This window comes from Caretta caretta, chromosome 11 (assembly GCF_965140235.1).
Source record: "Caretta caretta isolate rCarCar2 chromosome 11, rCarCar1.hap1, whole genome shotgun sequence".
In the NCBI taxonomy this organism is placed as follows: domain Eukaryota; kingdom Metazoa; phylum Chordata; order Testudines; family Cheloniidae; genus Caretta; species Caretta caretta.
Window position 1 is genome coordinate 63,155,668 of NC_134216.1, and position 12,856 is coordinate 63,168,523.

General features: G+C 40.6%; 1 protein-coding gene across 10 annotated transcripts in view; it reads left to right on the forward strand.

Annotated features, from left to right (window-relative positions):
• ADAM23 (ADAM metallopeptidase domain 23) overlaps positions 1-12,856 on the forward strand; it is a 181,748-nt gene that overhangs the window by 101,407 nt on the left and 67,485 nt on the right. For all 10 annotated transcript variants that reach the window (XR_012664448.1, XR_012664449.1, XR_012664450.1 and 7 more), the window contains exons 10-11: positions 522-593; positions 8,466-8,632. Coding sequence is in view for 7 of the 10 variants with exons in the window: in XM_075118099.1 (XP_074974200.1) it covers positions 522-593; positions 8,466-8,632 (239 nt within the window). In the remaining 3 variants the exon portion in view is untranslated. The remainder of the gene's footprint in view (positions 1-521; positions 594-8,465; positions 8,633-12,856) is intronic.

Genomic DNA, 12,856 nt, shown 5'->3' on the forward strand with positions numbered 1-12,856 from the left:
AGTTGTGGATCTTTGGTGCTGTAAGTAGGTTATATTGTGAAAGGATAAGTTGGTAAAGAGTTGTATGTAGAATGACAATTAGAGGGTGGCATCTTCTTGGTGTCAGAGTTCAGGTTGTGGTGCACTGTCAGTGGTGAATGGTATTTAAATGGTCAGGTTTAAACATGACAATTAGGGTACAGTTCTGAGCTCTCATTTATAAGTTTGAGCTCTAGAGAAAAACTCACGTTAGCCCCAATTATGTCTTTTTAAAAATTTGACTATTTAAACTCTTAAAAAGTTTTAAGAGCCTGTTTCATGGCTGAACAGTTTTTACTAAAATGTTTTGTATGTGTACATGTTAAATGTTGTTGAGCCTGGCACAGGCTTTCATTTAATTTCACAGAAGCATAGACTTCAGGAGGCATGCTGTGATCTGAAAAGACCATTTTTTTGTGATTTCTCCCTTAGCATGTATTAAGATTATTCATTTTCCATATTTCCTGAAACAAATCTAATTTCTTTTAAATTTTTTCTTTTAGTTCAAAAAACATCGTTCTTCCCATGCGTACACAAACAACTTTGCAAAATCTGTGGTAAACCTTGTAGATGCTGTAAGTATCATTATGGTTCCTGAAAACTATATCACTGAGTTGATTATTTAAGTCATTATATGGAAAGCTGGCTTTACAGACATTAGGATGAAAATAAATGCAATCAGCACTTGTTAAATGGTTGAAAAATAATTTTAAAGTTTCACTGCAGAGGACTGACTTGGGCTGCTATGTAGAAAGGTTTCTATCCATAAAAAAACACAGATTTATTCTTGGTATTTTCTCAAAGCTTGCAGCTGCCACAAATTTGCGCTCTGGGGGAACTCAGAGCTGTGAAGGAGCTTTCCACGAGTCACTGTTGAATAGTTAGATTTAATCAAGCTTTGAGATATACAGATAGATAATCTATCTCTGTCTAATACTGTATATAAAAGTCTGCAGTGCTTCTACCTGCCACAAGTAGGCAATGCTGTGAGCACAGCTCATGGAAAATACAAATATCTGATGGGGGTATAACAGAAGAGTGTGAATAAGCATTTTCATTTCAGTGATATAAAAAGCCTCTTGTGAAGGAACATCTTTATAAGTGAGAGGGATGGAGAGCATTTAACAGAATTCACGTGCCTAGTACATATACATGTGATAAGAAATGAACTAGTTTTGTATGAAACATATTCTATAAACTGAAAACAAAACTGGAGATAAAATATATGCTCTCTATCTCTCCCAGTTATACATATAGCTACCTCGCACAGTTTTGGGGTTATGTGGCATACTGAAGGAAGAATAGATCTCTGTGTGTTGATTTGACACCTTCTTAAAGGAAAACATTCTCACATGTCTGAATAGTATCAGTGTTTTTCCCTTAAAAGCTCATATTTAGATATATTTGGCCACGTTTTGCCTTTGTATTTGCCTGTAATGGAAACCAGTAGGAACCATGAAAGTACTCTGAAACTAATCCAGTTTCAGCTATCAGTTCTGAATCAACATGACTTTTTGTATCTTGTCAGTAAATTCAGGAAAAGGAAGCACATCCAGACTTAATAAGACTGTCTGCTCCAACACACAGGGGAAGGGCTGAGAATCATCAGACCCATCTTGCAGTAGCCAGTGTGGAAGTGCAACAGGACTGCTCCTGCAGGACATTAGCAGGCATAGTAGCCATTACTAAGGCTACGATTTAGTCATGGGTATTTTAGGAAAAGTCATGGACTGGTCAGGGGCAATAAAGAAAAATTCATGGCCGTGTCCTGTCCACGACTTATACTATAAATACCCCTGACTAAATCTTGGGAGTGGGAACACTGCTGGAGGGGCTGAGGAGCCACTGCTCAGGGGGGAAAGGGCCAGTGGCACCAGGTGCCAGGGGCTTCCGAGCAGCAGCTGCTCTGGCTGCCCCCAGGACCACTGTTGGGGAGGGGACGGGGGCCACTGCTTGGGGGAGGGCAGTGGCACCAGCTGCTGGGAGTAGCCACGGGACTGCTGCCAGGGGCTGCCGAGCAGCGGCTGCTCCAGCTGCCCCTTTGACTGCTGCTCAGGTGGTCCAATGGCCCAGGGCCACCCAAGCAGTGGCCAGTGCGGCTGGTCCCAGGGCTGCTCCAGCAACGGATGGTGTTTCTGTCCTTGGGGCCACCTGAGCAGCTGGCCGCTGCATAAGTCGTGGAGCTCGTGGGAAGTCATGGAATCCATGGCTTCTGTGACAGACACAGAGCCCTACCCATTACAAACTTAAAAAGCAACTGTACAATTTGTTGACCCACCAGACGCTCCCGCAGAGTAGGTGACTGCAGAGCTGAATTCTGCAATACGAAGGGGTCTGTGGAACTATTACTACATTAATGCATCAGTGCTTTATCCCAGCACTGCCCACAGTAGTACCATACTGATGCTGCTGTGTTATGGAGCTTCCATTGACCCCAGGATTTCTCCCAAATAGTCTTTTGAATTTGATTAAGCTAATACTCGATACAGGGGACTTCAACACACAACTAGTAGAAGATGCTGTTTAGGAGCCATTTTCTGACATTAAATATTTGCATCTTTTTTTAATTCTGAGAGAATTACTTAACCACTGTGTCAGTAGGCTTGAGATGCTTGTGATGGGTTGTCACCTTTGGGGTGTGAGAGCCCGTTGTGCCCCTCTAAGACACACAGCTGGACTGGCCTTGCTCACAATGCTTTGGGGACACAGCCAGCCTCACCCAGGCCCTGTTATCACCCAACACAACAGCGGGTGGCGCCACTCACACAAACCTGAGTGCAGCCAGCACACAACAGCCAATTTCCCAGCTCCCGAGGCACACATGCTCCACTCCCACTCCCCAGAGTATAAATACAACATTGTACCGTCTTACACTGCACAGAGATTTGGACAAAGTAAGCTCATAAATTTCGCCCCTCCCTCAATGTGGAGAGGAAACGCAACAGCCCCTGCCCCTGGAGCTAAGATTCCCAAGCGCTTCACTCCAACCATACTGGTTTAGATAAAGCATAAAACAAGTTTATTAACTACAAAAGATCGATTTAAAGTGATTGAGTGATAGGTAAAAGATCATAGATGCCATCATAGAATATCAGGGTTGGAAGGGACCTCAGGAGATCATCTTGTCCAACCCCCTGCTCAAAGCAGAACCAATCCTCAATTTTTTCCCCCAATCCCTAAATGGACCCGTCAAGGATTGAACTCACAATCCTGGGTTTAGCAGGCAATGCTCAAACCACTGAGCTATATCAAAACAGATTACCTAGTAAATAAACAAAAACGCAAACTAAGCTAACATACTAAAAGGGTAGGATTTGAATTAACAGTCTTTCACCCTGACTGATGATACAAGCAGGCTTGCAGATTCTCAAGGCACAAGCTGCACTTGCTTTGCAGCTTGGGATCCCCACCCCCGTTCCAAGTCCTTTTCTTTGGGAGCTTCGCTTAGGTGTTCAGTTGTGGGGGAGTGAAGAACAACCAATGATTTCACTCCCTGCCTTATATAGCTTTTTCAAATGGCAGGAACCTTTTGTTTCAAACTTGTTTCTCAGACCAGTTTGTGGAAAAATACAGGAGTCCAGAGTCATGTGGTCTGGTTACATCCCTTGCAGAGTCATAGCAGCCATTTCTTACAGGCTGTCTGAAGCATTCTTAGGAAGGCTAAGCTATTCCATAGCCCATTGTCTTTGTTGATGACCCATTAGCACTGTCTGGCTTCTTCATTGTTGTACCTGAAAGGCTGGCTGTGAGTGTTTTCCAGAGTAAGCCCATTAGAAATACAGATCCATAGTCAATATTTATGACTTCAGATATAAAAATGATACATGAATGCAAATAGGATAATCATATTCAGCAAATCAGAACTTTTCCAATGAGACCTTACATGACGCATCTTGTACAAAGTGCATCATAATTATGTCATAATCATACAACTATGAAGAATATGGGGTGCAGTGTTACAATGCTAATGCAGAAAACATGCAGCAAAACTACCGCAATTTCAGCTCCATTGTAAGTTTGTTGTTATGTATGCCAGAACTGTGAGAAGGTGAATTTGTTACACATCAGCACTAGAGAATGTAACAAAGCTAGTGCATTCTAGTATCATTGACTATGCAGTACGGTTAGTTGAAGAGTCTCATTGCTGTGCTATCTAACACATCTAAACTTACTTAGGATGCATCTGAACAACAGCTGAGAGGTGTAATTCCTGGTTCAGGTAGACTTACATGCACTAGCTCCACTCGAGCTAGCCCACTAAAATTAGCAATGTAACTGTGACTACATGGGTGGCATCTTGGGCTAATTGCCTGAGTACAATCCAACCTGACGCTCTGGGTACATACTTGGGCAGTTAGCCCAAGTCTCCTCCTGTACCGCCATGTCCACGCTGCTGTTTTTAGGCACTAGCTCGAGCAGAGCTAGTGCATGCTATGTAGATATATTCTTAGTAGATATTTGTCCCCAAATTCTTAAATGACAGATGACTATGGAGTCCTTATAGGTGTCAATGTTCACGAATTTAATGTAATTCGAAGAGCATACATGTGCTGTCTGAATTACAGGCAAAAAGTCGATTTTATATGTGTTTAAAAAATGCTAACAAATGATATTACACTCCAAAGGGGATAACAAAGACATAACTTGATTTATTTGAGTATAAAAATCTTTCCATCACAAAGGTCTGAGAGAGAAATTTCTTTGCTATAGATATAATGATTAGTCTCCTGGGGGCTGTAATAGTTTGGGGCTTGGTGTAGGGGCAGTTGGGTGGTGTTTAGTGGTGTAAAATATACAGGAGGTCAGACTAGATAATCTGATGGTCCCTCTGGCCTTAAAATCTATGACTGATAGAGGTCATTGTCACTTCCTTATTCAGGTGTACACATACCAATCTTCTTTTCCAGGTGTTCAAATAATTATTTAAAATTGTGGAATTTCCTTTCTCTCTCTTTTTTGATCTTCAACAAATGCATTATAATCCTGTTACACCCATCCTTTTAATTATTTAACTTATTCAAAGCCACTTCAGCTGATGAGCAGGCCAGATGTAAAATGCTGGTTAGGCTTCTATTCTTTGTATCACAACTTTTTCTTTATGCTAACAGAGACATTTGTTAGAACTAGCAGCCTGTATCCATGTACATTTGTTAGACCTGCAATAGAGGTTTTCCTACAGGATGGGGAGCAGGCAGATACCAGATGCAGTGTTGGTATATAATAATGTAAATGCTCTTTATTGATTACAAACCAAACCTTACTCATTCCACATTCACACCCCAAACATACTATATATCCCAACACATTCAGCTATAATTTATTTACAGTAAAGAAATGTGATGAATCATATTTGTGGCACATATGTTAGGATTGTTTTGTGCACTTTATATTTCCTCTTGTATTTTTCCCACCAGTTAATTCAGTTCTTTGAGGTTGGTGAATAAAGCTATGTATACAATTGGTAGCAAGACTCTGAGTCAGACTTAGTGGTATTGTGTGGTGCAATTCAGTCCTGTATAGCGTGGAGGAAATACCACCTAATCTTTGATTTTATTTGTTTAATATATTGTACATAAAATGTCATGAAGTATATTGCGTAATTTTTAAGTGAACACACATATAATGCATAAAAATATTGAAGTGCCTTGGAATGTTTTTCAGTAATAATGTGAAACAGCCTATAGTTGCAGAGAGAGTCCTATCTGAGCAATCATTTGAAAATATGGACTATTTCTGCATTATTATATTACACATCCCCAAACAACAGGTACAGAAAGATTAAATATACAGTAGTGACTACATAGGAAAACAAAGGACAGAGGCAAATACAGTTCAACCCAAGAAAATCTCAGAGTTCCTTCCAAATTAACATTGTAGCTAGCTCTGTGCCTATGTGAGAGTTACTTATGAAGGATGTTGGAGCCAACAGAGCTACCCCTTTTTTGGCCTGACACCAGTTGACCCTCAGGAGAGCCATTTGTGCCGGCTTGTATAGGATGGTACAACAATTCTTTTTTCAGCATGCAGGCATGCATAGACATCCTTGTGTAACCACTTGCTCTGTGACTCCTCCGCTAAACCCTAATACTGGTCTTAAATGGTACGGAGGAAGGAACTTTTGCTGGCCCTGTGCACCATAGATGAATGTCATCCTCTGATGTCAAGCACCTAGTGGCATTGTTAAACTCCCCAAACGCAGGGATAATTAGGACCAGCGTTCCTCGATCCTCTTCCACACTGGGCAGTAGAATTAAGATGACATAGGGAAAGCTCATTCTGCATCACGCTAAAGGTTGCTACAGCCCTTGCACTGGCATTGACTCCCCCAAGCTTTCATAGGAATTCTAGCTAAATCAGCTAGAATGCCTCTGGGAACTCCTGCTGATGAAGAACCCTTCCAAAACACCCCTGCCACCTCAATATGGACTTTGATTGAGCAAGCAGGGTATGACTAGCTTAATCTGTCTGTAAAATATATTGTACTATAATAAATTTTCAGTTGGATGAGTTTTAAAAAGACACAGACTCTATATTTTCTTTAATTGTTTTTCCTTGGTATTTTTACTGTGCTTGATAGAACTCATTTGATCGCTCATTGCTTTCTGTTTTTATTAGTTCTCTTGGTTTTCTCCCTTTTTGCTTGTAGTTAATTTCAGAATAATGATTTTGACCGGGAAGTCAGTGAATGTATCTTCAGAAGTATTTTGACCAATTCTGCAGTAAACGATGCTATTGTGTGTCCCTGTTCTGGTTGCCAATGGCCATTCACACCATACCACCCTTACAAATTAGCACTGATCAGTGCAGGAATAATTTGCACAGTGGGTTTTAGCAAGAGTGTACACCAACTGCTGGATGCATAAACATTCAGGCTCTGTCCACTTTTCCTTTCATGAAGGGCCTGTACCGAGGTGTCTCCATTTATTTTAAAGGGAACCTGAAATGTAGCAGAAAGTTTCCTCCTTGCATTTCCCCTATGGATCCAGGGGGCATGGCTGTGTTTCTTGCTGAAGTGTACTGGTTACTGGCACTTCAAGAGTATCAGGTCCTTACGTGCCCCCTCTCCACCTACTCATGATATCTGTCTGCTTCAGGAAATCAAACATCAGCTAAGATTTTATTCATCTGGCCTTATTGGATTTCCATATTTTCACGATATTGCTTTTGGCAATCAATAAATCACCCTCTCACAAACGATGGATCATATATACACTCACTTGGCTCCTTTAGAAAGAACACATTATCACAAGACTTTTCTTGATATGCAATTCCTTCTTGAAAATCTTTTCTGGAAAAAATTAAACTTGTCTGGTTGATCTCTCCTGTCCTTGTGCTCACTGCCTGTTTTCCAACCTGTGTGTTGCCTGCTGATTCCTTTTAGGCATAAACGGGCTGATGTTCCAACAAAAGGGCTAATGTAATTGTTGATTTATTCAGTGGATGCACCCATCATAGCTCAGTAGGCAGAATAGTTATACATTATATTGGACATTCTAGGTGTAATTTGATAAAAAAATTAAAAAGTGTATTTGTAAAAATATATGGTGACTCCTGGAGATGCTCTTTGGTAACTGTTTGTATGCTATTTGAATTAAAAATCAATCACTTTAAACACTGCTGATTCTATCTGGGTAGTGAGTCCTCTTCGTGTGTCACCTTGGCCCTGTTTTCTAATTGCAGACAAACAAATGTGAATGAGGAATATAAGCTCCTTTGCAAACTTGCAAGTCTTGAATATGTTATAGAAAATATAGTACTTTAAACTCTGAATTATATAGAACATTTATTCTATCACTAAAATAAACCTTTGTGAACAAAGGTTACTTATATCTTAAAGTTATGTTAATAAATGTTTAGGGCCTGATTCTCATTTACACTTATACCCATTTACCCTGCTTTGACAGGACAAGGTGCCCTTAAAGTTGGTGCAAACAGTATTTATACCACTGTTGCAGTGTAAAGAGGAATTAATGTGGGAGTGAAGTGGTCTTAGTGTAAATGAGAATCAAACTATATATGTGAATTAAAAAGTTTTTGATAGAACTGTTTCGGAGAAAACAGCGCTACTTTCCTTCAAGTTGATTGAGGATTGGTGTGACCTCTTCTTTGGTCATTGAAATCAATCAGTGTGTCTTTAGGAAATTTCTATGGGGAAATGTAGATATTCCTGAGTAGTGATCAGTTACTAAAATGATCAGACATAAGAAACAGTAAAGGGGAAAAATAGGAGGTCAAAATTGGAATTGTAAAATGCATTTTGTCCTCTAGAATAGTAAATTTAATAAAATAAGATTAGCAGATTATAGATTTTTAGGCATATCAGCTAACTATTTCCCCATGTTTCCCTCTTTCTTTATCCTCCTTGTCCTTCCGCTGACTCTGACTGGCTAACTGTGCATGTCTGACCCAGTGTTCTACTCCTGTGCCTGTCCTGTCTCTGTCCCCAGATATACAAGGAACAGCTGAACACCAGGGTGGTTTTGGTTGCTGTGGAAACCTGGACAGACAGGGATCGGATTAACATTCGCCCTGACCCTCTGCAGATGCTTCATGACTTCTCCAAATATCGACAGTACTATATCAAACAGCATACTGATGCTGTACACCTCCTCTCGTATGTACTATTAGATGATGGTTTAATCCATTAGTTTTTACACATGTAGAATGTCTACTTGTCTACCAGCCTTCCTCTCTCTTTTATTCTCTGTCTGCACGTCAACCAACCTTTGCCTATAGCTGCCAGTTTCTGTTATTTTAATCTAGTAATAGTCCTGTCTACAGTGTGCAGCAAGGTATATTACAGGCATACCGATGTGTATTATGAAATTTTGAAGCCTGTAGAACTATTATTCACTTGTAAATAGAGCCCAAACATTTACCATAGTGTGCTCTAGCCATATCTTTCATGAAATCTGATTAGATCTTTGATTAGAGTAGATTTGATTGATTTGATAGTTTGCTGTCTTAAAAAAAACTACTTGTATATACAGCTTATTTATCAGGGAACATAGCCCACTAGTCTCCTGAATGTTTTTCTATTGATGACCATGCGATAGTTTTTATATTGTGTATTAGATTATCTTACATAGAGGTTCCCATGGTGGGGCCAGCAGACCTCAAAGACACCCTTGAGGGTCCAAGATGGTGCTGCTATGCTCCTATGGCTGAACTCAGTGCAGCTACAGGATTGAGTAAACATGGCTATTACCGTGCCTGTTATACCAATAAAATAAAAACCAGCAGGATCTTATTAAAGGGGAAAAGGCAAAATGTCACATTTATTGTGAATACAGAAAGAATCATAGTAAGCAGTTAGTTATAGCTATAACATTCCATTCAATTCCATATTTATTCACACATTCATTCATACACACACAGGTTCTGCAAGGTTGTTATCATAGTTACCAGCCTTAGAGTTGCTCATGCCAAGCCACTGGCCAGGTGGCCTGGACGTGAGGAGGGAGCAGGGCCTTGTCAGATGCTCATCTGATGCTCCTGGAAGTTGGTTTGCAGAATCAGACCCCAAAGTTCTCACTTTCTAGAGTCCATTTTTATAGGAATTTTTTCCTATGCCAGTCTATGAGAATTAATATCATGCTGTTGCTGAATCAATCAGCAGATGGCACATTCCTGACGGCCCCGTGCTGCCAGATGTTATCTTGTTCTTTGGTTCTCCCATCCTTGAGGCTGTTGGATGGATTCCAGTTTGCCCTCTGGGGGTCCTCTGGTTATTTCCACTTGACGCCTTCTTCAGCCGATGGACACTGGATTCTTAGGCTGGCACCTCCCTGATCATTCAGTTGTTATCCACACCAAGTATTCATCCACATACATCCTCTATCTCTATTTTAATCACAATTGTTAACAAAGCGAGATGAATACAACAAAAGGGCGGGGAGTCTCTGGGTGCTGTTTCTGTTACAGAGTATTGCTTTGAGTCTCTCTCTGCGTGAGTAGTTGTTGTTACAAAGAATTGCTTTGAGAACAGACTCTGTCTTAGAATGTACTAATGCAATTAGCAGCTTGCACGTTTCACACATAGAGGGAGAGAAACAGTACCAAAAACCAAGAGACCTCTTAATTAGTAATACCCTTTAATTTAAACTATGGGGAATCAAACTCATTTGTGATTTTAATAAAGAACTTCTTTAATATGATCCAACATGCCCTTGAGGAGGTTTGACCCATCAACCAGCTCTGCAATGTACCATCCTCCTTCCAATGAGTAGCAGGAGAGGGCAGAACTGAGGGTGCCCTCTACAGGAATGTTCCAGTGACAATATTTCACTCATCCCTATGGCTGCACTGAAATCGGTCATGGAAACTCATGGAGTGCACATGCTTAAACCGGAAATGAATTTGGCCGGAGAAGCTATGCATTTTGGGGCAAATCCTACCTGCATGTCTGTGGGCACAGAGAGGCCTCTGGCTAGAAAACTACAATGTTTTCGCTGCACATAGCTGGGGGGAAGAGGAGGATTTGGGGGGGCTCATGGGGTTGCACATCCATTATGCAGTTCAGAGCCCAGTTCTGCAGGGGCTCTCTGGTACAACAGTCTGGAGGGGACAGGGTAGGGGATCTGTCTGTATGCACATCCTCAATTTTATTCTCATCTGCTGAAGGCAAATGCTAGGGGTGCAGAAGCTATTCCAGCCAGTAGCTTCCAGTGGCTTTTTCTGCCACTACAATCTGGGCAGGGATGGTGTGAATTCCTCCTCCTTACTCACTGATCTCCCTAGCATCCAGTCAAGATAATTGATCTGGTTGGCGGTGTGTAGATTTACCCCTGTGTTTTTAGTTTTACATTGACTGTAGGAACCATTGCATTTGTTGCAAGTATGGGCATAGATATAACCAAAGGCTTTTAAAGATTTTCTCTAGGCACAACTCTTGTATACTTCATTTTTGTGCCAAGGAGGAATAGTTTCCATAGTCTACTAGGGCCCAGTTCTGCAACTATTGTACATCCTACCTTCCTTGACTTAAATGGGAGTTAGGGTTGCCAACTTGGTAATATTTAAAAAATGGACAGTCCAGCAGGAGTGCTTTAACCTCCCCTGACCTGCCTCTTCCCACGTGGCTCTGCCCCTGCCATTTCCTTCCCCTCGAGGCCCTGCCCCCATCCTCTCCTCTTCCTCCTCCCCCCATCACTCGCTACATTTCCCCTCCCGCCTAGGTCAGGAGGGACTAACCTGCGGGGCCGGGAGCTGCAGCCGCCTGACGCAGGTAGGAGACGGCCCTGGCTGAGTAGGGGCTGGCGTGGGTGATGACTTGATGCCTACCCAACCCATGGTAACTGGATTTTGTGTGTCCAGTCAGTAGATCTGACTGGACACTCGTGTCCCCTTTTCGACCAGACTTTTCAGTCGAAAACTGGGCATCTGGCCACCCTTAATGGGAGTGTTGTGTGTGCAAGGACTACAGGATTGTGGCTTTTTTATTCATGTGAAAAAAATCTTTCTTGTGGAATATGGTGCTATACCATGATTTCCATTTTTTTGGTGTTGATTTACTGTAATCACTGCAACAAGGTGGACACTAATTTGTTTTTCATCTATGATGTAATTATTCATAACAATCTCCTATTTATGAAGCATTTTTGTGTGCATTTTTTATAATTAGACGCTGTGCAGCTCAGTTTCAAGAATTTTATCTTAAAGATAGAATTACTTTTTTCAGAGTAACAGCCGTGTTAGTCTGTATTCGCAAAAAGAAAAGGAGTACTTGTGGCACCTTAGAGACTAACTTTTGTAATATTTATCATCGTAGTTCAATGTCCCACCTTTGCTTCAATGATTTTTCTCCTCCTTATAGAATGATTTGAGAGTTGCCAATTTTGGTTGGACTATTCCTGACGGTTTCATCACATACCATAATCTTTAATTAAAGATTAATCTTTAATTCCTGGAGACTCCAGAACAATCCTGGAGGGTTGACAACCCTACTTACGATATTTACAGCAATATGAAAAACAACTTAATAGAACATTAAGCCAGAGCTATTAGAGTTTCACAGTTTCCATTACTCTGCCTCCTTGTATTTATGAATTACAACAGAATATTCATGGCATGATTTCGTAAGATTTGTAATTGTACAAAATGTTATTTACATGGACTTATAAAAGAAATTGCATCCTTTCTAAATATTATACTGTCACTTATTGAATTGATATATTGTATCTCTTAATTCTGTGTGGTCATGAAATAAAGACACTTGAAATTGTAAAGTATGTACACAAAAGAGGGTTGGGTTAGGGGTCCTGTGATGAGACACTCATCTGAATTTACTGACACTTGTGCAATTGAACTTTCAGATTACATGAATCTGTATTTATATAATATCCCTTAAAAGACAATTAAATGTGAAATATAATAGAAAAACTGATGGTAGCAGTGTAATTGGAACTGAAGGATGAGTTTCCATAGGAGATGAAATAATGGCTACAGTCTGGTGCACAGAAGATATTGTGTTCTTCAGATTCATTTTTCCTTTGGAAATCTATCCAAGAACCAACAAGGGTTGGCCTTAGCTTGTGACTTCTGATAAGATCCCAGCTCATGGCAGTGTGACAGTAGGCTGCTTGATTTTTTTTTACTGTTGAAGTCATTGAGCAAGGTAACAGGAAAATGAATCATGCCCAGGTCTCCAATATAGTATTGTAGAGCATTAGCATTATGATTCAAGTCAAGGCATCAAGTGCTGTACTGTATATAAAATCATTCAAAATAAAACTTATTTACAAAAAAATCCATTACAAGTAGTTATTGTTGTTAGACAGTCAGCAAACCTGGAAAATCAAGTATATTCAAAGGGTCATCTGTCCAAGTACTAATCAGA